The sequence below is a fragment of the Mizuhopecten yessoensis genome, unplaced genomic scaffold (genome assembly GCF_002113885.1).
Source record: "Mizuhopecten yessoensis strain PY_sf001 unplaced genomic scaffold, ASM211388v2 scaffold8233, whole genome shotgun sequence".
In the NCBI taxonomy this organism is placed as follows: Eukaryota; Metazoa; Mollusca; class Bivalvia; order Pectinida; family Pectinidae; genus Mizuhopecten; species Mizuhopecten yessoensis.
The window spans coordinates 316,475-344,404 of NW_018407445.1; the positions used below are offsets into that span (position 1 = coordinate 316,475).

At 36.9% G+C, this 27,930-nt stretch overlaps 1 protein-coding gene across 3 annotated transcripts; it reads right to left on the bottom strand.

The window, feature by feature from the left end:
• Positions 1–5,921: 5,921 nt before the first annotated feature.
• LOC110455487 (leucine-rich repeat-containing protein 74A-like) lies at positions 5,922–26,182 on the bottom strand. Of its 3 annotated transcripts, none has more exons than XM_021505652.1 (13): positions 26,058–26,182; positions 23,074–23,429; positions 21,875–22,050; positions 18,861–18,968; positions 18,439–18,532; positions 17,328–17,377; positions 16,478–16,559; positions 13,994–14,079; positions 12,667–12,861; positions 11,923–12,018; positions 11,541–11,795; positions 8,356–8,441; positions 5,922–7,130 (listed from the first exon to the last, which is right to left on the bottom strand). In XM_021505652.1, the coding sequence occupies exons 2-13, from the start codon at positions 23,414–23,416 to the stop codon at positions 6,917–6,919; spliced, it is 1,785 nt and encodes a 594-aa protein (XP_021361327.1). In that variant the 5' UTR covers positions 23,417–23,429; positions 26,058–26,182; the 3' UTR covers positions 5,922–6,916. The 3 variants fall into 3 exon arrangements, with proteins under 3 accessions (XP_021361327.1, XP_021361326.1, XP_021361325.1); XM_021505651.1 differs by lacking the exon at positions 26,058–26,182 and adding an exon at positions 24,566–24,691; XM_021505650.1 differs by lacking the exon at positions 26,058–26,182 and having other exon boundaries at positions 23,074–24,350.
• Between the last annotated feature and the right edge of the window lie 1,748 nt (positions 26,183–27,930).

A 27,930-nucleotide genomic window follows, 5' to 3' on the forward strand; every position in this document is an offset into this window, starting at 1 on the left:
ATATATACAATGTAAGGGTTTATCAATCCCTAAGGAATTCCAGTTCTGCAATTTTGTATAAAGGAACAGCTCCTTAAGATTATAAACTTTTCCGGGAAATGCTTATCCTCTCACGTGATAAGGAAATCTGTTTGTGTTTTTCAATCATGAAATTACCATTTTTAACTTTCATTTTTTCCCCTTATTTGAAATGTGTCAACTAAGTTTATCCTTTCCACTGTATTGACATTATCGTTACTTACTTATTGATTATCTCAGCTCCCCTTTCTTACAGCATTTGTGACCACAGTCCACTGGGCACACACCCTTTCATGGTCATGTGATCATGATTGGCCATGAAAGGGGTTATGTGTGCAGTGGACTGTGGTAGCAAGTGATTTATTGCCCACAGTTTTCCATTGTGAGAGGTGGGAAGTATGCAGTAAGCAGTAAGTGTTTACATTGAATTTCTGATTATGGTCTGATGCATATCCTCACTGGAAGAAATGTTGAGCATGAGTTGAATTCATCGGAGTTAATTACTTTCGCCTACAATCAATTTTATCTTCAAATTGTTGAAGTTTGTCAGTACCATTTAGAAATCTGTAACTTGTGTACAGAATGTGAAAACTTGACTACGTGTGCTGTTTCAGCACGAGCTTCATACTGTGTCAGTTGTATGTTTGTTATCTTCCTTCACTGTCGTAAGATAAATTAAGGAGCGTAGAGACGTAAAGGGGAGTTAACTCAAGAGTCAACCCGCACTTTGAAATACAATTATCGTTTTATCGCTTCGCTCGGGTGTAATAAATCCCATGTTACTCAAAAAACATGCAATAACCTTTACATACTTCCACCTCTCACAATGGAAAGTGTGGACAATAAATCACTTGCTACCACAGTCCACTGCACACATAATCCCCAAGGGTTCAAGGCCAATCATGATTACATGACCGTATTTTGAACAGACATTCCTTACCTTCCCTGACAATGGACCTGGATAGAAATCCAAAAACACTTGTATCCATTATGAAGGATACACTCAGACTGGGCTGTTGAGAATCTTACCTGGTTATAATTAGTACTCACTCACACAGGTACATGTAAATCTGGCTGCAGTGTAGGGTAGGTAAAAAGATTGTCCAGGTGAACATTTTTTACTCAACTTTTCTGTTTTGTTCGAGTTGGGAAGCATGCAGTAAGGCAGTTATTGCATGATTTCTCGTCACTCGGGACTTCTGACACCCGAGCGAGGCGAGAGTGTAATATATCCCTTGTTACTCGAAACCTATGCAGTAACCTTTACATGCTAAGCATTATGTCACATATGTTTATAATATCATACCATAAACTATCTCTTAACTCTCCTGTATAATCACACTGTAGAACGATATCGATGGCGATATCACTGTACACAAAGTCACATTGATGACGTAATTCTTCATCCTTACACTATCTTCTAGTTAAAATTAGTTTCGTGACATATTGTATGGCTAATCTTTTGGCTAGACATTTAACTGTCAAACTCCAAAGGACATGTGGCACTGAATGACTTTTGATAAGTCTTGTTACGGTATCATACAGTCTTGTTACGGTATCATACAGTCTTTTTACGGTATCATTCAGTCTTGTTACGGTATCATACAGTCTTGTTACGGTATCATTCAGTCTTGTTACGGTATCATAGTATCTTGTTACGGTATCATACAGTCTCGTTACGGTATCATACAGTCTTGTTACGGTATCATACAGTCTTGTTACTGTATCGTACTGTCTTGTTACGGTATCATACAGTCTTGTTACTGTATCACACAGTCTTGTTACTGTATCATACAGTCTTGTTACGGTATCATACACTCTTGTTACGGTATCATACAGTCTCGTTACGGTATCATACAGTCTTTTTACGGGATCATACAGTCTTGTTACGGTGTCAGGTTTGTTACGGTATCATTCATACAGTCTTGTTACGGTATCATAGTGTCTTGTTACGGTAACTTACTGGCTTGTTACGGTATCATACAGTCTTGTTACGGTATCATACAGTCTTGTTACGGTATCATACAGTCTTGTTACGGTAACTAACTAGCATGTTACGGTATCATACAGTCTAGATACGGTATCCGACAGTCTTGTTACGGTATCATACAGTCTTGTTACGGTATCATACAGGTTTGTTACGGTATCATTCAGTCTTGTTAAGGTATCATACAGTCTCGTTACGGTAACTAACTAGCAGGTTACGGTATCATACGGTCTTGTTACGGTATCCGACAGTCTTGTTACGGTGTCACACAGTCTTTTTACGGTATCATACAGCCTTGTTATGGTAACTTCCTGGCTTTTTACTGTACATACAGGCTTGTTTCGGGATCATACAGTTTTTTTTAGGTATCATACAGTTTTGTTACGGGATCATACAGTCATGTTACAGTATTATACAGTCTTGTTACGTTATGGTAACTTACTGGCTTGTTACTGTACATACAGTCTTGTTACGGTATCATACAGTTTTGTTACGGTATCATACAGTCTTGTTACGGTGTCACACAGTCTTGTTACGGTATCATACAGTCTTGTTACGGTATCATACAGTTTTGTTACGGTATCATACAGTCTTGTTACGGTATAACACAGTCTTGTTACAGTATCATACAGTCTTGTTACGGTATCATAAGTCTTGTTACTGTATCACACAGTCTTGTTACGGTGTCATACAGTCTTATTACGGTATCATACAATCTTGTTACGGTGTCATACAGTCTTGTTACTGTATCATACAGTCTTGTTACAGTATCATATAGTCTTGTTACAGTATCATACAGTCTTGTTACGGTATCATACAGTCTTGCTACTGTATCATACAGTCTTGTTACGGTTTCATACAGTCTTGTTACGGAATCATACAGTCATGTTACAGTATCATACAGTATTGTTACGGTATCATACAGTCTTGTTACGGTGTTATACAGTCTTATTACGGTATCATACAGTCTTGTTACGGTGTCATACAGTCTTGTTACGGTGTCATACAGTCTTGTTACTGTATCATACAGTCTTGTTACGGTATCATACAGTCTTGTTACGGTATCATACATTTTTGTTACTGTATCACACAGTCTTGTTACGGTGTTATACAGTCTTATTACGGTATCATACAGTCTTGTTACTGTATCATACCGTTTTGTTACGGTATCATACAGTCTCGTTACGGTATCATACAGTCTTGTTACGATATCACACTGTCTTGTTACGGTATCACACAGTCTTGTTACGGTATCATACAGTCTAGTTACGGTATCCGACAGTCTTGTTACGGTATCATACAGTCTTGTAACTGTATCATACAGTCTTGTTACGGCGTCATACAGTCTTATTACGGTATCATGCAGTCCTGTTACAGTATCATACAGTCATGTTACAGTATCATACAGTCTTGTTACGGGATCATACAGTTTTGTTACGGGATCATACAGTCTTGTTATGGTAACTTACTGGCTTGTTACTGTACATACAGTCTTGTTATGGTAACTGACTGGCTTGTTACTGTACATACAGTCTTGTTACGGTATCATACAGTTTTGTTACGGTATCATACAGTCTTGTTACGGTATCATACAGTTTTGCTACGGTATCATACAGTCTTGTTACGGTATAACACAGTCTTGTTACTGTACATACAGTCTTGTTACGGGATCATACAGTTTTTTTACGGTATCATACAGTCTTGTTACGGGATCATACAGTTTTTTTACGGTATCATACAGTCTTGTTACGGGATCATACAGTCTTGTTACGGTGTCATACAGTCTTATTACGGTATCATACAGTCTTGTTACGGTACCATACAGTCTTGTTACGGTATCATACAGTTTTGTCACGGTATCATACAGTCTTGTTACGGTATCATACAGTCTTGTTACGGGATCATACAGTTTTTTTACGGTATCATACAGTCTTGTTACGGTACCATACAGTCTTGTTACGGGATCATACAGTCTTGTTATGGTAACTTACTGGCTTGTTACTGTACATACAGTCTTTTTACGGTATCATACAGTCTTGTAACGGTGTCATACAGTCTTGTTACTGTATCACACAGTCTTATTACGGTGTCATACAGTCTTGTTACGGTGTCATACAGTCTTGTTACGGTATCATACAGTCTTGTTACGGTGTCACACAGTCTTGTTACGGTATCACATAGTCTTGTTACAGTATCATACAGTCTTGTTACAGTATCATACAGTCTTGTTACGATATCATACAGTCTTGTTACGGTGTCATACAGTCTTGGTACGGTATCATACAGTCTTGTTACGGTGTCATACAGTCTTATTACGGTATCATACAGTCTTGTTACGGTATCATACAGTCTTGTTACGGTGTCATACAGTCTTGTTACGGTATCATACAGTCTTGTTACGGTATCATACAGTCTTGTTACGGTATCATACAGTCTTGTTACGGTATCATACTGTCTTGATACGGTATCATACAGTCTTGTTACGGTGTCATACAGTCTTGTTACGGTATCATACAGTCTTGTTACGGTATCATATAGTCTTGTTACGGTATCATACAGTCTTGTTACGGTATCATACAGTCTTGTTACGGTATAACACAGTCTTGTTACAGTTTTATACGGTCTACAGTTACATAGGCCATACAACAATAGGATTGATGTTGTTGGTACATTGTTGGAGACCAGACACTCTCCTCGTACTTGTTTATCTCATGTTATACATGATTTAATTATATATATACGTGTATCAAAATATGCCGCAAAGATATGTTAATGTATACGATGTACAAACAACAGGCATCGAAAGGGAGAGTAATTATCATCGGTGATGCTAGGGGCCGAAGAGGTGAAAATAAAAGTAATAGTTTCTCACCAGGAAAAAAGAAACAAACAACAACAACAAAAACAAGATTTCCTGACATGTTTTTGGCATTACTGATAGATTTGGTAGAACCCAGGAGAATAATCGAAACAGCAGACCAGACGGGGATGTAAACAAAGGACGGACAGTCTACCAACTGGCTGGTTCTTAATCTTTGATTGATTTCCAAGGTATTTTACCACTTTTAAGACGCACACAATGGTTTTTATTTACAACATTCACTGATATTATTAATTAAGTACATTACAAAATATGGAGAAAACTTACTCGCATGATTGTGTATTCTCTAACATTATCATGTTGGACATTCGAGTCCAGTTTTCAAGCTGGTCAGGCTGACGATCGGAACTGTGAGCAAAGACATCCATTTTCTCAAACTTTTGTGACCTCGACGCTGATTGGCTCGTCATAGTTAGAAGCCAATCAGCGTCGTTGTCATAAAAATTTAAAAAAAATATGTCTGTCTCCGTCCACAGATTTCCGATTGACAGTCTGACCAAGTTGACAACTGAACTCGTGTCCATAGAGTGTTACTGTACTATGGTAGAAACCGGTTACTGACACTGATCAACGTAGGTGCCGTGTGTTTGCATTATTGATGCTACCCGCGTGTCATCCTTGGGACAGCACGGTGTCCGACCAACTGAAATTCGACCGTTTTTCGATGTTTCATGACGTCTACCTAAATTCGACTAATAATAATCATTGCGAGTGCTTTGTTGGATTTCCCGTATACAGACATACTCACCCATGACACAGGATACAAGCGATTAGCAATGCCAGTATCAGCTACATTTAAAAGGCGATGTGCATTACAGCATATTGATATCAGTTTTTGTAATCTGAAACGAAGTGCCAGAGCAGCGTATGTAATCGACACCACGCCATTAGGGAGTAATTTCCGTATTGGTCACATATATAGAGCTTCATGGATCGAAGAGCTACTCACGCGTTTAATATATACATATAAACCCCTTACACAATTTGCTATCAATGTTTTTAGTATCTTGTTTCTATATTTCTGTCAAATCAATACCAGAGCAAGAATTTCGAACCAAATAATATACCACAATAATTGTTTAAAAATTATAATTTTTGTGTAATGAAGGATGAATAGATTGCTTAAGCATGATAGTGGTTTCATGAATACAGAAGGGAAAGGGAAAACAACATGGCGAATATAACACTCTGCCGTTTTGTGACAAATGTATTTATTGAACAAATATAAATATCCCTCCCACTGATCCTATTTTACAACTTTAACTTTCATCCAATCGGTGTGTCGTAAGAATATTTCTTATCCACACATATGCATGGTGTGCATTTTACAGAACATATACATACTTCTCACAGGAAATAATCACTGATTTCGAAAGCTAAGGTTGGCATGCACACTGAATGATTGATTGGTGTCGTAAAGCTGTTGTTAACAGGACTATCTAAAATAACACGCGCCAGTATGAGCAATTAGAACCAGAAAATGGTTTAAACTCCCAAACTTGTGATCTCGAGATCAAACCATATACATTTGTATCATGAACTTATTGCCAGTAAAGACACTCCACACAACGTACTATCCCGTAACAGAATAATCGATTGTCAGGAGACTTCTGGGTAAAAGATTTGTACATCTTTAACCACTGCTGAATCTCTGGGACAGTGAACTAGAACCTATTTGTCAGGAAACTCTTGTATAGTAAAGAAAAATACTCGTTCAATTTGTTATGTTCCACAATTTCTTCTGAATAAATATTGTATTAATAATGAAAAAACAAATCGATAAAATCTACATCAGCAGACTTTGTTTTTGCCACTATAGATATATTCAGAATGTTGAAATCATAAATATGTTTCGACCAACATGGTGTATGAGTTACAGTTCACAATGTTATCATTTCATAACATACGCAACGATAGCTGTTTATTTCACATTTTTCTTTACAAACACGTCATAACTGTACAATAAACATATACACCAATCATAACCATTCAACGATGGCATAACGTAAAACGAAACAATGTCTACACTATCACATCGCCATTTTCTTGTCACTGGAAGTGATTGTACCGGAGGTAGTTCTTGCGTGCGCAGACGCAGATACCTTATTTGTAGGCGTGGTTTTTGCTTTGGTTAACATCTCCTTGATAGCGTCCAACATTTCCTTGTAGCTTTCGTCCTGTAGTATATCAGAGCCATTCTTCAGATGGTGTCGCGTAATTTCTCTTTTACTTTTGATCAATTCACTGAAGAAAAAAAACATGTTACCGATCAAGTTGTACATATGTCATATTCCGTATATTTACACTTGCTCTGAAGGCCCTGAATAATACGATAACCAATAAATAATAAACATAACAAGAGGGTCCATGAGCCTGCCTAGCTCACCTGGTTTTCAATCAATTAACAGGTATAACCAGGTCACAAGGCAAAATTAATCACGTGTCTTTAACAGATATACAATTGTAGTTTGTTTTAATTCTTTTGCAGGTATGTCACGTTACACATTTGAACAAAGCTGATCACGTTTTATCACACCAAGCAGGATGTAATTTCACTCTAGTCATCACGTTTTGTTAAGAAGTTGTTTGAAGTTTTAAAATCATTTCACATTTGTGCTACTGTAGTCACTATTGACATCGTCGTTCTTTAGGAGACGCCGTTTATAACTCAAGTGATCATGAAAGTCGGTCAATGTAATTAAGTAAAACAAAACTGATAGTACATGTATATCATCCCACCAAGCCACATGATTTATATGATTACTTAGGCACCGTGGCTCTTCAGGAAAATTCATACACGAGCACGTCAAACCGAATATGACGACTGTAGGCATTATGGTTCTCAAGTAGAAAAGCTAACGGATGATCTAACAACACGTCATCGCACAGTCTAACCATGCAATTTGGAAAGTTGTTTAAATAACAAGAGCCCATGATACCCGTATCACTTTCGTTATTTCATTGTTTTGAAAACAATACTTATAGCTGACAATCTTGTATCAGCCAAACGGTAACATTTGTTTGATCATTCATTTGAAATATCATAAAGTTGAACAGCCACTTAGACGCATAAGACACTGGTAAAAAACTATTCTAGGCATTGTGAACAAGTTGTTTGGGGTTTCAACATCTTTGACCCTGTGACTTCAAATATGTTGTAAGTTGATTTATTTGGCCATTTTATAACATATGATCATCGTGGTCTTGAAGATAAAGTACGGTTATTTATTTGAACAAGATACACATTCCCTCACCAATCAAAATTTACATGGCTTCAGGCCTTGCTTTTTGACAACTGTGGTCTTGAATGTAAGTCAATGTTACTTCTTTAACAAAATGAAAAGCTGCTAAAAAAAAATAATGAAAGTTATACACAATGGATACCAATCAACCCCCGAAATTTAAATCAATAAAAAACGAGAATCTAGATCTAATTTTTAGATCTGTTTGGAGATACCCGTTAACTTACTTATAGTCGACAAGGTTGTTTTTGTCTTTGTCCAGTTTATTAAGCAGGTGGTCTAGTCCCTCCTCCGTTAATTTGATGTTCATCATCTACGTCAGACAAAAAGATGGTATCTTACCTGTTCATAATCAGCCGATTTCTTAAACAAAGCAACTTTTATAGATTGTAATTTAGACTTGGGATTAGTTTAAGGTATTCGTTGAAAATACTGAAACATTTTGTGAACTGCCTGAATAAGATAATTATGTAATGGAGGAAACTGTAATACAAATCACAGGTATATTGTGTAAGGTAGCATATCTCCAAACTTAGTGCATCTAAGAAATCATCACAGTTTACATTTTTGAATGCTTGAATCCAAACTCGAACATACGCAAAAGATAATTTCGAAGTCCTTTATTTCTTATATTGGGAAATATTAGGAAAGGTATATTTCACACATAAAGAAAACGATCTACTTCAATTCTTTGTGTATAATCTAAATCTTCGAATAAAAGTGTAAATAATGAGGTCAGATAGTATATCATTGTTAAACCTAGTAAATATTTACGTTAAATAGTTAACGTTGTAATCAGAGTAAGTATCTACATTAATCAGGCTACATTGTATATCGGTGTAGATATTAACATTATCGTTACGTTACATTGTATAACGGTGTAGCTCGACACGTTACCGTTACGTTACATTGTATAACGGTGTAGCTATCAACACTAACGTTACATTGTATACCGGTATAGCTATTAACACTAACGTTACATTGTATAACGGTGTAGCTCGACACATTACCGTTACGTTACATTGTATAACGGTGTAGCTATTGACATTACCGTTACATTGTATAACGGTGTAGCTCGACACGTTACCGTTACGTTACATTGTACAACGGTGTAGCTATCAACACTAACGTTACTTTGTATACCGGTATAGCTATTGACACTAACGTTACATTGTATACCTGTATAGCTATTAACCCTACCGTTACATTGTATACCGGTATAGCTCTTAACACTAACGTTACATTGTATAATGGTGTAGCTATTAACATTACCGAGTGACATTATCGTTACATTGTATAACGGTGTAGCTAGAAACATTATCGTTACGTTACATTGTATAATGGTGTAGCTATCAACACTACCGTTACATTGTATACCGGTATAGCTATTAACATTAACGTTACATTGTATCCCGGTATAGCTATTAACCCTAACGTTACATTGTATACCGGTATAGCTACTAACACTAACGTTACATTGTATAACGGTGTAGCTATTGACATTACCGTTACATTGTATAACGGTGTAGCTATTAGCATTACCGTTGGTACATTGTATAACGGTGTAGCTATCAACACTAACGTTACATTATAACGGTGTTAACATTACCGTAACGTTACATTCTATAACGATGTAGCTATTAACATTACCGGTACGTTGCATCGTATAACGGTGTAGCTATTAACATTACCGAGTGACATTATCGTTACATTGTATAACGGTGTAGCTAGGGACATTATCGTTACATTGTATAACGGTGTAGCTAGGGACATTATCGTTACATTGTATAACGGTGTAGCTAGAAACATTCTCGTTACGTTACATTGTATAATGGTGTAGCTATCAACACTACCGTTACATTGTATACCGGTATAGCTATTGACATTAACGTTACATTGTATACCGGTATAGCTATTAACATTACCGTTACGTTACATTGTATCTATAACGATGTAGCTATTAACATTACCGTTCCGTTACATTGTATACCGGTGTAGCTATTAACACTTCCGTCACATTACATTGTATAACGGTGTAGCCATTAACGTTACGTTACATTATATATAGGTGCACTAACGTTACATTGTATACCGGTATAGCTACTAACACTAACGTTACATTGTATAACGGTGTAGCTATTGGCATTACCGTTACATTGTATAACGGTGTAGCTAGGGACATTATCGTTACATTGTATAACGGTGTAGCTAGAAACATTCTCGTTACGTTACATTGTATAATGGTGTAGCTATCAACACTACCGTTACATTGTATACCGGTATAGCTATTGACATTAACGTTACATTGTATACCGGTATAGCTATTAACATTAACGTTACATTGTATCCCGGTATAGCTATTAACCCTAACGTTACATTGTATACCGGTATAGCTATTGACATTAACGTTACATTGTATACCGGTATAGCTATTAACACTAACGTTACATTGTATAACGGTGTAGCTATTGACATTACCGTTACATTGTATAACGGTGTAGCTAGAAACATTATCGTTACGTTACATTGTATAATGGGGTAGCTATCAACACTACCGTTACATTGTATACCGGTATAGCTATTAACAGTAACGTTACATTGTATAACGGTGTAGCTATTAACATTACCGTAACGTTACATTCTATAACGATGTAGCTATTAACATTACCGTTCCGTTACATTGTATACCGGTGTAGCTATTAACACTTCCGTCACATTACATTGTATAACGGTGTAGCCATTAACGTTACGTTACATTATATATAGGTGTAGCTATTAACATTACCGTTACATTGCATCGTATAACGGTGTAGCTATTAACATTACCGAGTGACATTATCGTTACATTGTATAACGGTGTAGCTAGAAACATTCTCGTTACGTTACATTGTATAATGGTGTAGCTATTAACATTACCGTTACGTTACATTGTATAACGGTGTAGCTATTAACATTACCGTTACATTGTATATCGGTATAGCTATTAACATTACCGTTACGTTACATTGCATAACGGTGTAGCTATTAACATTACCGTTACGTTATATTGTATAACGATGTAGCTATTAACATTACCGTTACGTTGCATTGTATAACGGTGTAGCTATTAACATTACCGTTACGTTACATTGTATAACGGTGTAGCTATTAGCATTACCGTTGGTACATTGTATAACGGTGTAGCTATCAACACTAACGTTACATTATAACGGTGTAGCTATTAACACTAACGTTACATTGTATTTCGATGTAGCTATTAACACTAACGTTACATTGTATATCGGTGTAGCTATCAACATTAACCTAACGTTAAATTACGTCACACAACAGTTTTAACGATTTAATTCGAATACATGTATGGTGTTATATCTGCATAAGAACTTGACTAGGAGCGACATGTATAGCTACTGACCAGGAAACCCTCCCTGAACTCCTCTCGGGAAATTGAATTGCTCTTGTCACGGTCCAGATGCCTGAACAGATCAATCAAGCGTAAGTTCTCCTGCTTCATATACTCAAACAGCACAAGTACGGGGTCCTGGCATCTATTCCGGGTCGTAATGGGCGACAACCGGTGTCCTATTGGTTCACGGTAGATAACATTGATGTCGTGGACAGCTCGGAGAGCCTCCTTGGCCTTGCAAAGCTTATCATCGGCAGGAGTATCCTGTGTAAGGAAATGCATTGATATACGTACTTAATTATCAGAATCGAATGTCTATCCGCCAAGTATCATTCATTAAAATATGTATTTGTATTAAACATGAAATCCCTTAATTGGTGATAGACCGTACCTCGATGTTGATCTCTGTCATGGCGGTGGTCTTGCAGTGTTCCAGAGCGACACACAATGCTTCGGCACCGTCCGTTGTGATGGGGTTACCATGCAGCTAGAGAAATGAAAGTAAGAAAAATTACATGGCAACGCGGGTTGTGACCTGGAAATGTTCATAGCAACATTGGTCGTCATCCTGACACGTGCATGTTAACTAGGTAATGACCGAACACTTTACTCTATTTTATTTAAATCCGTTTATTTGTGTTCAAACCAACCGAAATTCTTTTTTTTCCATTGCGGGTTATGTTTTATGGTGGTGTTGGTTTTAAACAAAATTTCAATCAAATGATGGATCAGTCATTTTTGCGGAAGCGAGGTTGCACTTTCCAGTTTCCATTTCCGTCAGGCGACGAATAACTGTCTGACAATACTTTGGAATTTCGGTCAAAGTTTGAATTTGACGTCACAATATGATTGGTCCCCGATCACACTAATGGTGGGACGGAAAAAAACGAACACTTTCCGATTGGACAACATGCACGTGTAATAGTGTTTTGTGTCATGCTTTCATAGCAAAGATTTGAGTTGGTAGTTTTATCTACAGTGTATAACGGATATGTGCAAACTAGTTTATCATTACAATCCAACATATATATATATATATTACTGGAAAAGTCACCCAGAAGTGAGCAATGCATTCATTAATAACTACACAAAAAAACGCCGCTAGGTGGCGTCACACAGATGAAATGTGAACTACCTTGAGAGTTGACAGGGTGTCGTTCTTGACCAGACCTCCGATAAAGTAGCCAAGGTCGATGAAAGCTATCCGGTTGTTGGAGATATCCAGTGAACGGAGGGTGTGGTTCTTACCAAGGAATCCCTTGAAGGCGCGGCACCCCTCTTCTCCCAACCCATTCCAAGAGAGATCAGCCTCCTCCAGCTCCACATTGTTCTGTAAAGGACATACGATGTCAGATTTACGGGGTCACCACCCAAGGTACTGATTCGTTTACATCAGTAGAAATAGTATGAGGCCTACCTATACGTTGAAACATAAGTTGGAAAATCCCAAAATTTCAAAATATAAAATAAGGATAATTGCAACACATAATATAACTCAAAAGCAAAGTGAACATTAATGATTTGAAGTACAGTGAAACAAATGACAGTGACTGCAAGGGTCTTGTTCGTCGGACATGCAAATTTGTATGGGTATTCACACAGATGGTCGTTACTATAAGGTGGTCAATGTTAACTATATGTATACTCACACAAATGGTCGATACTATATGGCGGTCAAGGTTCACTAGATGTATACTCATACAAATGGTCGTTACTATATGGCGGTCAAGGTCCACTAGATGTATACTCACACAAATGGTCAATACTATAAGGCGGTCAATGTCCACTAGATGTATACTCATACAAATGGTCGTTACTATATGGCGGTCAACGTCCACTAGATGTATACCACATCTGGTCGTTACTATAAGGCGGTGAATGTCCACTAGATGTTTACTCACACAAATGGGCAATACTATAAGGCGGGCAATGTCCACTAGATATACACTTACACAAATGGTCGTCACTATTAGGCGGTCAATGTGCACTAGATGTATACTCACACATATGGTCGTTACTATAAGGCGGTCAATGTCCACTAGATGTACACTTACACAAATGGTCGTTACTATTAGGCGGTCAATGTGCACTAGATGTATACTCACACATATGGTCGTTACTATAAGGCGGTCAATGTCCACTAGATGTATACTCACACATATGGTCGTTACTATAAGGCGGTCAATGTCCACTAGATGTATTCTTATACAAATGTTCGTTACTATTAGGCGGTCAATGTTCACTAGATGTATACTCACACATATGGTCGTTACTATAAGGCGGTCAATGTGCACTAGATGTATACTCACACAAATGGTCGTTACTATAAGGCGGTCAATGTCCACTAGATGTATTCTTACACAAATGTTCGTTACTATTAGGCGGTCAATGTCCACTAGATGTATACTCACACATATGGTCGTTACTATAAGGCGGTCAATGTCCACTAGATGTATACTCACACAAATCGCCTTGACCATGAGAGAGGCCCCAGTCCGCCGGAAGTGGTTCCATCTAAGGACCAGCCTCTTCAGAGACACGTTCATGTCTACATAGAAAACACTATAATAAGTTAAATGCAATCACGATTATCGTGTATTAAAACGATATATCCCGTCAATTTGTCTTCGCATAATCACACGTGTTCGTGTATGAAAAAACTGTATGGACAAGTAAGGAAGTAAAGTACTATATGACACCCTATTTGACGTAGGAAGAGTTTCTCTTACCAAAGTAATGGTCTCTGCAATCGGCATTATAGATTTTGCGCGGTAAGATTTATATTATCTTTCATACTCTTGGGGGTGAGACAGGGGAATCTCAACCGGACCGGGAAGATTCTTATGTTCAACTTAGGAATCGTTCCCGCGAGTTGAAGGGAGGGGTGCCATTTGGGCCTTATGGTGGCTATCACCGATAAGTAAGATTATTGCATGATTCTAATGTGAATTTCAGAACAAAGAATAGAGAGAATCTTTGACATAATTTAGGCCATATATAACAAGGTCACAGTTACCTATTCATCAACTATATACTACTTTTTTCGGACATTTTTATCCTTTGCAGTTTTAGTGTTGAAAATTATGTAGAAAGTGACACAACATAACCTGTAGTTTTGTCAGTAAGAAGTCATTTGTTATTTTGACCTCCACTTGACCTTCATTTCTTGGAATGGTCTCCAATTGCAAGCTGACATTAATTGCATGTCATATCATGACGGCATAACCTCTACAAGGTTTTTCTAACGAATCAGAAAGCACTAATTTATTGTGCGAACGTATATATTCACTCGTGCGCTCCGCACACTCGTGAGTATATTCATCCGCGCAATAAAAACACAAGTGTGTGGTCTTGCATATTTCTTATACCCTGTTGACCCTGTCACATATATAGTGCAAAGTAAACGTTACAAGTTCAGCGTATTGTTGACGTGACGTCATGCAACTTTGGAATCTCCCGTCTCAACACTAGGGGTTAGATTCCTCAATGTCCAGACCGAAGCTTTGCCGAAGGCCAGACTTTTAAGAATCTTACCACGAAGATTTAAATATGACTGTCTTACTCCTGAAGTGGAAAAGGATGATTTTTTCATGAAATGAAAACTTTTATCGTATAATTTCCAGCAATTAGGAGTTATCTTTCTTGATCTGCTATTGTTGACGTGACGTCACACAATTGCTACGACAGAGGAAAATCCCGTCTTTGACTTGGAGTAAGACAGAAAGTTATCCCACATCCACTTTAGGTTTCTTCACTTCCGACTCATTTGATAAACGTGATAGGGGTTGATAAACATTTATGGTCACCCACTATACTGGGTAAAACTTTTTTCAAATATCAATCGTGTAATTAAGCTGTCAAATAACAAAGCACCATTCACCCCACTGGGGCAGCCGAGTGTTTGGCAACTTAAGAATCTTTCCTCAAAATTGAGATTCCCGTTATTCACCCACAAGGGGGAGCGATCCTATTAATCCCACAACAGGAAAAGTTGAATGCACATGCACATGGAAAGAATTGCACCCAAGGTTTGCAGTAGCGTCACGTCAACATGTACACTCAACAATGCATCCATATCACCACTGAGGGCCGCATTGGAAACAAATGTATCGTATTATGGCGGGGCGATGCCAGCTGACGTGACGTAATTTCAAAGTGATACATAACTTGTCAGAACGTATTTTGTACAACTACCATATTGCAAGGATTGTGAATGTATTTAACACAAAGACAACAATGTCTATTGCAAGAAATAAAGATGTCCGTTGCATGACGTTATCAAATTGTCATTGTCAGCAGAAAACATCTACAGCCAAAATGGAGTCGGCTACTTATATCGCCTCAAGGATTTGCTAATTAAAAATGCTAATATGCTTTTTCCTACTTCTATAATTTGAAGTATGTCATTGGTATACTATGTTTCTGCTTCTGTATGATGTACATAAAATCCACTGGTGTATTGTTGAGTTCGCAATGTCAGTGTCCATTTTAACAACATCCAAGGTAGGAGAAAGAGTGTCCATCACTATAGTTGTGTGAGAGGTTTGGACATTCTACATATAAGCTTTATTAATAAACTCGGAAAAACTCCGAGGAATATCTGGTTGTCTGCGGGCCTCTCATACTGAACCAATCTACATGTATACCTCTCTACCCGACACGGCTGTTGCATACCAAAAATGTTGGCTTCAGTATAGCTTTTCAAACGCCCTTGTGTATATCTGATCCCTGACCGAGATTTGTCGGTAATGATCATTCCAAGCACTAATGGTCATGTTTTAAATGAGGATGTTTAGCATGAAGTGTCGCGGCGGTCAACCTTTCCCATCTGTAGACGTACCGGAAGCCCGCATCTCCACAGTGATCACACACACAGGGATGACGTTTGCCACTTAACCGGGTTCCACATGTTTCAGTAAGGGTTTTACAATTGGGTATCAAGTTACCTATGGCAGGGGCTAACTTGCACGCTGCGAGCTCGTCCAGTTCATTATGAGAAAGGTCAAGGTCAACGATGTAGTCATTCTCCTACAATACAGACGATTAGAACATGTCATAAACTACAACTACTGTTATTGCCGTAATATAATGTATTACTTACTGCAACTGTCAGACGTCTTGATCGAAATTATATCAAGTTTGCATTTGGTTTAATAGGGTTTACGTCTTCTCAACAGCTATGGTAATGTGAGGACATCTTATTTTTGATATCCTAATATAATTTGTTAGATGGTAAAAATGTTGGAATCCTGTTGGAATAAAATTTTAATATGGTACATCCGGATAGAAAAGTATAAAACATCACAATTCTTGACATCTTAATATGATTTATATGGTCAAATTGTTGACATCCTAAAAGATACCTATAATAGGGTACATGTGTTTGATATCATAATAAAAAAATATGATATTGTATATTTGTTTGATACAGTGTATCATAATAAGATCTATGATATGGAAACATCCTAATATAATCTATGATATTTTACAATTGTTTGACAATCCTAATAGAATCTATGATATGGTACAATTGTTTGACCATCCTAAAATAATCTATAATATCGTACAATTGTTTGACCATCCTAATTGAATCTATAATATCGTACAATTGTTTGACCATCCTAATTGAATCTATATTATTTTACAAAAAAATATGTTTGACCATCCTAACAGAAAACTATTACATAGTTCAACTGTTTGCCGTCCCAGTGGAAACTTAAACTTGATTGATGTCCTGATATAAAAAAAACAACAACACTGTTCTGATTTTGAAGTAAGACGAAATGTCAGTCTTACCTTGATGAGTCGGGCGAGATCAGGAGTGTGTGTACGATCCAACCTGTTACCTGAAACATGACCACACCGTCTATGTTCCTGTATTTCACAAACTCATCAACACATGCTTTTTCAAGCGTAACGTTTGTCAGAAAACGCCATTTTATTACAACTATAAAACCCCTGATCATCACACTGCCAGTGCACTATACATTATATGTAAAGTGGAGTTAATCGCGGCCACATCAGATCATTGGGACTGACGCCGAATTATGTCATTCAATGGTAAAATGATTAATAAAGAGCATACACGTATTCATTATAGTGCATTTATTACACAATTAAGTATATAAAATAATAAACATAGCATGCAATCTATATAGAATATGATACACTGTTGGAATTACTTCTTTGCCCCATAGAATATGATACAGAAACACCATTTTTCATAATAGGTTTAACACAGGACATATCTATAAAATATAAGGTTATATAATATGGAATTGGGCATTCAACTGGAGACCTTACTAAACATTTAATTACTCGTTCTATATGTTAAACTTATTACACATCAAAGTTGGTAAAACATCTGATTATCGTCATTTCTTTGGTCCCGAAAAGGCCGATGAAAACACGTCATTTTCGTCAAGTGAATTATTTTGTTTTTTTGTTGATACGGCGCATTGCGTAACACAAAAACAAGAAGGTTTGTTGCATTAAGTTTGGTGTTTTTGCATAATTAATGTTCTTGTTCCTCATCTATTATTGTCGCAATAATAGCTCTCAAGAGCTAATGCTCATTGTTTACCTGTATGCGAAGTTTAATAAAGTTTCATGTATCTTGTATCTTGTATCCGTTTACAAGCCTGAAGACAACAATTGATGCGCTTCGAAAATAAATAAAATAAATTATACCACAATGTTGTATTTTAGTCTGACTTACGGTGTAATAATATAATGCGTTCGATTTTATAACATCAATTAATGATATTTAAGATACGCTGAAAAAGATCAGCTGATCAAACGTAGGGGCTGAAGTGTTCGTTCTACAAAGTAAAACGGTAATTGATGTACGAGAAATTCTACCGATACAAGGGAGGTAACTCGATTGTAGTTTGCTCGAGTAACGTACCTGAGAGATTTAGTTTGGTGACAGTTCGATTGATAAGAAGAGCGCTGACCAGAGAGTGAACACCTTTAGCCTCGATATTCGTGCCTGACATGTTCTGTTAAAAAAAAAAAAAAAAAAAAAAAAATAGACATGTGAAGGGGTTTTTGAGGGGGATATTGCAATATTTCTCGTATTTTTTTTTGTCATTACACTATTACTGATGCATGTAGATTTCGGGACATCTCATTAAAAATTATACAAATGAAAAGTGTGTTGTCAATATCTGTACGCGTAATTATAAATCATACTCTACTGCTTGATCTCAATCTGCACATGCGCAAAGACAGCGTACAAGTTTACTGGTAATGACTTACACACGCAGTGGTTAAAACTTACAAGAACAAGTAAAATGGAAACCTTTAAGTTCTGTGATGAGTACCTACAAGATCAGTGATGAAAACGTTTTCCTGAATGGCCTGGGCCAGACATCTCGCTCCTTGAGGCCCGATATGATTCCCGGAGACGTCAAGCTCAATGATAGTGGCGTTGTTCTGGAAAATTAATTAAAGGTGTAAGGATAAACAGATGACAGCTAAACTTGACAAAGAAATGTACATTTTCCAATAACATTCAGTTAGTCTGGTACATTTACAAGTCTTTTGTGCTATATTTCGCTTGATTGTTGACAAACGACGTCTCCCAACGAATGATGGTTGATACTCATGTATATCTATCCCGAGTTAGATAAAGATGATAACCAACCGTCACGACTTTGGGCACCTTTACCCCCATATCGTTCGTATTTTATCTGGAAAACCACATGTTTCCCAGATAACATTACATTATATGTGTGAATCATAACGTCATTTGAAGGATGACGTCGCAAGCGATGTTGCGTGACGTAACATCAAAAGATTGACCAATGCAATCAAGTCTATGGTGTTAAGTATCCTAATGAGTGGTTGATGAGTTAGGAAATTCATATTGATTGTAGGAGAAATATTAACCCAACGGTAAAACGGAGAAAATCTCTCTATATATAACTCAATATATAATTTTCTTACTGTTTATTCTTGCTGCATATCTAGCATTACGTACAATGTAAGTTCCCTAACTGCAACAAATGTGCTTAAAGCGCTTCATACATGTAGGACCTATGTTAATCCAACATTTTCTTAATTTAACGTGTTCCCCTTTCGGAGGAACATTATAGTTGGGCAAGTAGCTAGCCAAGAATGCAACGATCCTCAAAAAGGAACCGGTTTGTCCGAAACGCCTCATTTATTGATTCAAAATGGCAGGCAGTGAACAGATTCGCTTTGAGCAGATGGTCATTAAATAGTACCTAGATGTATACTTAATCAGTACAACCGTTTTTTTATGATAGTAACCTATTATTACTAACTCCAAGCGACGTCACAATGTGAAATAATGGCGATAAACCGAAATGTTATGCAGGTTATTATAGGAAAAATCGTTTTTTTTCCTATTTGAGTATTAGATAATGCTGAAACGTACATTTTTAATTGGAAACGCACTGTTCCATTCAGCAAACAAGTTCAAAGTTAGCACAGATGTATGGCAAGGCAACTTAACATTTATTCAAGGAACATTGTCGATCCTGTATTTCAAAAAAATATATAAGATATCTTATATAGCATATGATAGTATATGAGATATCTTATATAATATATAAGATATCTTACATGTATATCCTATATGAGATATCTCATATAGAAATTAAATGAGATATCTTATATAAGTATATAAGATATCATATATACTATATAAGATATCTTATATCGCATATAAGATATCTCATTTAATTTTCTATATAAGATATTCATATAATATATAAGATATCTCATATAATGTATAAGATATCTGACATAATTGAAATCTCGTTGCTATATAAGATATCTGATATAGAATGAGATTTCGTGGCATTAAAAACCAGAAACTAATTTCTCCCTCGAGATTCATTCGGAGCACATTCAGGATTGCATTGGGCGCAATGGCGGAGAGGGATGGTACGATTGCTGTATTTTCGCTAGTCCTAGCTCGCCTTGTCTCTCTTATAGCGGCCAAAGCAGAGGCTGCCATTTCCCGCACTCTTGAAGTGGGCTCAGGCATAATGGCGGCGACAGGAACACGTGTTGTTACAACAAGCTTACTGTCCCTACGTAGATCCTCGGGATATTCCGGACGGGGAGACTTCATTTTCGACCTTTTGTTAAAATCTCGTTCCTATATAAGATATCTTATTTAGTAACGAAACTTTAATTATATAAGATATCTTATATAGCTATATGAGATATCTTATATATTATATAAGATATCTTACATAGAAAATTAAATGAGATAACTTATATAATTCGATGAAATACAGGATCGACATTGCTCCTTGAATAAATGTTAAGTTGGCTTGCCATACCGCTAAACGGTAGGTACTACTACTTGCATAAATCAGATCATTATTATGACGTCACAATCAGCTAGATTATATCAGATTGATACAAGTTGGCGCAAATGATGTATTTGCTCGAATTCTATAAAAGATTAATACGAGTTTTGTGTAGTAGAGAATACCTACCGGCTGTACATATGCTTGCTACTTGCTTTAACATTTAAAGGTTGTAAAAATCTCGGATATAGCTAATGACTATGTTCATCATAAAAATCAATAGAGCTACCAACGGGATTTATCGATCCTGTGGTAGGTAGAAATGATTCTTTATTTCCCAGAGATAAATACCGTTTTATTAGGGCTGCGCCCTTGTCATGGTTGATATTGGGGAAACAAAAAATAAGTATTTCTACTAAAAGGAAAGTTCATATTTCATTTCGGTTAATATTGGAAAAATGATACATATGTATCGATATACAACGATAACACAACAGCTTACGTACAGTGTTAGGGTTAGGGTTGTTGTTTACGTGGGTGGGGTGGTACACGACTGGATTACTTGTCTAATAGTAAGCTACCATTTTCTCCACTAGACTGAGCGGAGAGAAATGGTACTTCGGCAGGTAGTCCAGTCTTATTGCATGGCCGCCATTTTGATCAGGATGCTGACCAATCGAGCGCTTGTTGGTTAATTCAGTCAACGAACGTCGGAGTTTCTTTTTATTGAATTTTTGAAGTGAAGCCTGGCGGAGAGTGACTGGCAATCCAGTCTAGGGTGATTTCTTTCTCTCATTTTTACAGGAAGAAATCGAATTATGGAAATTTGACTGGGACAAAGTGGCATCCTGAGTAGTTCACTTACTTTCGCTCTCTACCAAAAATTTGCTTAACCGTTGGAGTAGGAATATCGAGGTTGGGACAAAGGAAGATCAGGAAGGAAACACTATGATATCCATGTATTTTCCTGTCATGTGATCAGCTTTGTCCAATCAGATATGCTGCTATCTAGGCTAGATATTGAAAAAAACACCCATTCTAATGCATACATACCACGAGGAAATAACTCATTATCCGGATATCCCAATGGGAGAGGTAGCTATGAGAAAGGTTCATTGCGGAGGTCTCCACCTGGCGGAGGAATGCAGAAGACGGCACAACATCCGCTGCTCCGCATAGAGATTTGTAGTGTTTCTTTGGGTTGTCGTCCCAGCGCTTTGAACTTGCCCCTGTGACATAATATATTCAGTTAATCTGAAGGTAATATTAGTAATAATGATATACAACATTTGATATAGCGCCCTATTTAGCTAACATAAGCAAATATAAAGCGCTTTACAGTAGAAATACAATTTTGAGAAATTCGCATGAACTACCTTATCAGGCGGTAACTACTAGTCCTATGCCACCTGGCTAATATCTCTTTATGTGTGTATGCCTGCGTGTACGCTGGAGATGTAACGTGTTCTGTTCGTAGTGGGACCGTGCTTACAAATGCATCATTTATTGTGCCACCTCACTTAAATGCTTCAGAGTATATACCGCAACATCCACCTCAGACCAATTTATACTCGACCTGGGATGTTGGAGTTGTGTGGGCAGGAGAAAAACACTTTCTCTGAATATCCTTGCGTATAGGTCTCGTGTCAGGTACTTGCGGAGTCTGGAGTCTCCACTCGAGCAAAAGTAACAGAAGGAATATGTATAATAAGTATTGCTATTTGGGCGGGAGGTCAATTTTCGACTTTCCTATTCCTAATTAAGCAGAAGACACAGAATAAAACCCCAACTCTACAGGGGGTCCCACATTAGTAGCCTCCCACAATAGCATGCAGTGGAATACAGCAGGCCTATTCTTTCCCCGAACCTGCAAAGTGAATTCTACATTGGAAACATGATTTGAGCTGATCTAAACATAAATATAAACTTGATTTTTTTTACAACAGTTATGAAACATGTAATATAAACTTATATTTATCACGCTTGTTGGTCAGCTTGTTGGCGCGCAGGGGTCTTATTGTGGGAGAAAAACCGGAGTACCCGGAGAAAACCCACGTGTCGGACAGGTGACCCCAAACCTGTTAACGTCCGATCGGGGAATCTAACCCCGGCCGCATTGGTGAAAGGCGGGAGTGCTATCCTCTGCACCACCCGACCACCCTAGCTGATCTCGCATCTGTAACAAGGAACATTGAGGACTATAGCATGGCTGTAATACGTCACCCTATACATATAGAGAAATGTGATATTACCTTCAACGTCTGCTTCATCGTCAGAGAAATCTTCAAGTTCGTTCGAAGAGTCTTCAGATATGTTCGATGGTCTCCCGGATTTCAAACCACAATCGGATTTCAACGATAGCCTACATTTCCTTAAACTCAATTGTTTGTCGTTGGGTTCACTGTCGTGAGAAAGTCTTGCTGATTGCGCATTGTCTGTTCTCTCGCGCTCGACTTTCTTTCCTGGCTCTCGCTGCAGCTTTCCATAGAAGTCACTGACGTTGCGCACACATCTTGGCTGGCCATTACGGATGCTGATCACGTGGGTATTGTTCGGCTTGGTCATGTGATGAAAGGTCAGCGGAGAGACTGACATCACGGGAATATATCTAAATATGGACAATAGTCAGAAAACTATTTCTTTCACTTGTGATTTTTTTCAGATACAACTTTCCCACGTGGGACGTTATTGTGTGATCGTAAAGTTTTTTAGCATGTAGGTATGGTGATATGGAAATTGTATCAGTTAGTGGGTGTAGGATTGGAGTCGGAACAGAACCTTGCCGAGGTCCTGGGTCCTACTTCCACACCATAGCATTGAATTTCTTGATTCTTTTTCTACCTTCTCATATCCGGAAATTAGGCTAGATTCGAAAATTGAAATTTTAAATACAACAGTAAAATATATGACACACCGATGAAGCAGTGGTGGAAATGAGATATAGAAAGTTTGTAAAATTAAAGCAGTATGCCACAGCAAAGTAACTAATCGTCCATTTTCGTTCAGCGATTTCACCTGCCGTCTGTCCACTATGCCAATTTAATAAAGTACTGTATACGGTGCATGAGATCACATGCCGACATCTATTAAGGTTCAAGAGGATGAAGCTCCGGTGAATCACGATTGGTTTATGGTGATATCATTCGTACATAATTTTTTATTTGATCATATTTCAGAAGGTCACGTGATGTGCTTTAACCAACCATACACACTGTTACATAAATGACGTATAATAAATATTGAAGGCGCTACCTTCACTTAATCCTAACCCGATTTCATTCAGACGTGATTTGCGCGGGTAGAAATTTGTACTTTTACAACGCAGGTATACACTGTCCTAATAAAGCTTTATGTGATAACTATGTTAGATAACTTTGTAGTAAGTTTTATTAATTGTTGAATAATGATTACTAAGTATGTAGTTGTAACCGACATCGTTTAACAAGTATGCTGTATATACCACAACTCCGTTCTGACATATCCCCCGCATCATGCAACTGTTTGAATATGGTAAAAGGTTAATGCAAAAAAAATTTAAAAAAAATAGTTTCATGTCTCGTTTACATTCATTACAATAAACTCGAACTTTTGGACTCCTAGTCTAAATCCTAGTCTCCGTCCAAGTTCATATGCATTCACGTGAAAATAAACAAAAATAATGAAATAATATAGTTCTGAAAAGTGCTACAAAATAACCAGTGCTTGGTTTAACAATAGTCAAATAATTAAAAAAAAACACCTCACCGTTTTTTAGATAATAATCCTCAATGTATATCACCAAAGTGTTTTCTCCATCGTAACCGTATCTATAAACCTAATGTAAGCGTGTAGGTCTATGTTCACTGAGCCCGTGTCGTCGGTAACAGCAAGGTAATGACCAAGGTCACAGACAGTTGCGTAATTACATGCAATTTGGACGTGGTCAGTTAAGGGCACATGTGTCTGGACACGACCCCGTCACAAGAATGACCATACTTCTTTAGAAGATGATTAAAAGATACGGTCAAAACAAACCCATTACTTTGGTAAGTCCGTTATACGCTTTCAGAATATGTGACAGTTTAAAAATAAATGTGTCACAAGTCTGAATTCTGAACTAAACCATGATAAATGTACATATCTATTGTAATAAAAGTCGAGTTCAGAACATGTTATATGAATTTAATTTTTAATGTTGTTTTAGTATCGTCTCAGTTTGTGTTATTTCTTTTCGTTTTGGAAGCAAAACAAAAACAAAAACAAGAACGAATACCATACCAAAGGTATCATTGCCTGTATTTAATCAATGCCTTCTCGTAGCGTATCTAGCAGAATTTATCTTAAATTGACAAATCTTTTTCTGCCTTTGAAAATCGTCAATAGTCAGCTCTGTGTTCATCTAAGAGTTACCTCTCTTCTGCAACCCACATTTCCTATTTTGACTCATGATCAAGTTCAAGTTCAAGTTCAAATACTTAATTTTCGTGTCAAACACATAGTATATAAAATGTGTCTAGCCAAAATGATTTATTAGACACGTTATAAGAACAGTCACACTATTTACTATCTTCAGACATGTAATGTTATTAACCAGTCTTTGTAAAAGTCTAAAAACAATTATGCTTGGAAAATTGTTTTGCAAGTAGCAGGACTATACTATGCATTTAAGCATTGAACTGTTTTTGTATGGTAATTATGATCTATTTGAATGACACAGCTTTGCAAGCAAACAACATAATGCTCGCTAGCATTTTGTACTGTTTTCGTTGTAATAAAAGTGTTGTTTTTTTTATTGTGAAACCATTGTGAGATTTGACAATGTCATTGTAAATTTATGTGCAAAATAAAAAATAAAAAACACTGTTTTACAACGAAAACAAGACCAATATCGTACAAAATGCAACATCAGTTGAAATCACCAATGCCGGCAATGGAAACAATTTTAACGCTCATGCAATTTATCAGAAATATCGTCTATTACACTGCACTGATCAACACGGGTTCGTTACAAATGTCAGAAATACACATATTCTATAGACCTACTGACACATATGCTACACACCTACTGATATGAGTCACAGCACACATAAACATTTCAGACATTTGTAACGAACCTGTGCTCCGTCGCATGATCACTCAATTTACATAAGTGTCACGACACTTGTTCTTATTTCCTTTTCTGTTTTATAAAACATGTATTTCGATGTATTGTCAAACAAAATTTGAATAAAACCAAGTTTAAACCAAGATCACTCACTTCAAACGCTATCAGTTTCACGCGTCTCGGATCCATGGTTCCTCAGTTTCTGACGACATGTCAAAAACGAGGCTGTTATAGCATCTACCGACTGTTTTCCGGTATCCATACAATCAACAAATACATTCACGCCTGGATTCTTCACAAAATGAGCAAAGAGAAGTACGAATTAACTTCCAAAAATAACTCCCTCGTGGAGGGCAAGGTCTGATTTACGGTGTTCACTGTATTTGTCCATGCGCGAAATTTGTTCCGGGGAAAAATCGAAACAATTTCAAATCTAACTTTCAGCTCAGAGTTCTATTGATAAACTTTAATCACCCTATAGACATATCATACGCAATTGTATTGATACTGAATTGTGGAATAAAATTGAAGTGTTTGTTAAAATTTCAAAGTACTACTTGGTTTGCCAATCAGCACGCGACAAATACGCTGTTCAAACTATTGAACGAAATTGTTTGGACTGTCGATAAGGCGGGCATTTTTGATTTTAAATATAATTTATAAGTTAAAAAAGGACATAAGAGGCAGAGAAACGTAAATATAAGTATTGAACTGTTTTTGTATGGTATTTATGATCTATTTGAATTCAAATAGATCATAAATACCATACAGAAACGGTTCAATGCTTAAATATATACACCTACATGTAACATAGTTCTTTTATATTTAATTCCAACACAAGGACTTCTCAATGTTTTCTTTACACCTACATATATATAATACCATGTACCCCAACAGGGTAAGAGATATACAAGAGTGGTTGGGCCTATCCCTACCGACAAATTATATATCCCCCACCCCATACCTGCATAACTAATTATAATACATAATTTAATATGGGAGAAACATAGTTCTTCTCCTCCACATAGGAGAACGTTGGATTATCGGATAGCTAGTGTTTTTTGGAGAACTGGTTCACACATCACATATCTAAACTATTCAAATTTGTTCATATCATTGAAAAAATCATATACATTGTTTGCTTTCGTAAAAATTACAGATCTAATATCATCATAATATATACATTCCATTAAAAAATGATACTCGTTTTCTACATCATTATTGCACCATTTACATAACCTATTATTGACAGGAATCACAGGTCGGGCATGCCTACCTTTTTCAATTTCAAGGGGCAAAGAACCACATCTAGAGGGTACATTAATTGGTTTACACCTATGTATGTCTCAAGTTAGCTTGCATATTACACGTATTTCACTTAAATCGGCAGCGACGTCTATACATGTAGTTAAATGTGTAAGCTCTACGCCGCTCTACCACGTACCTTCTAATTATGTAACATTGCGTTGTTAATTCACTTAATAGGATTACAGGTTTATTGAGGAGTTCCCCCCTGTGTTTGAAGAACTAAGGTCACATGGCGACAAAGCCGCTACCCACGGGACATGATTACGAGGGCACTGTATTCCGTAATGTAATGAAGTACGTTTTAGGGACCACAAAAGAGACACAGGTAATACCTACACCGTGATATATCGGTCTTTTGTGTCTGTGACATTCAAATTTAAATTCTTTTATTACATTGAGCTTTACAGCTCATATGTATAACATACACATACAAATATTACAGAACAATAACATGACGTGCGGGACACATAGCGAGTGGAGAATGGACATCAGTACACTTTACATTGATGATTTTCTCAAATTGGTAGCATTGTATATATATTTGAGTAACATATTCAATTCCATAGTATTTGTTGAACTTTAAAGCTGTACTAGTTTAAAACCTGACACTCTTTTCCAATAATACATTTTTTATAAATATCCTTCTAATTTCCTGATAAATGGACATACACAAATAAAATGGTACTCATCCTCAATATTGTGTTGAGATTGACAGATT

Excerpts from the sequence above, each read along its gene's own strand:
- LOC110455487 (XM_021505652.1), bottom strand. The coding sequence starts at position 23,416 with ATGTCAGTCTCTCCGCTGACCTTTCATCACATGACCAAGCCGAACAAT. Across the intron at positions 18,969-21,874 it reads TAATGAGTTATTTCCTCGTG|AACAACGCCACTATCATTGA; the intron begins GTATGTATGCAT and ends TTAATTTTCCAG. Across the intron at positions 14,080-16,477 it reads CAAGTTAGCCCCTGCCATAG|ACATGAACGTGTCTCTGAAG; the intron begins GTAACTTGATAC and ends TTTTCTATGTAG.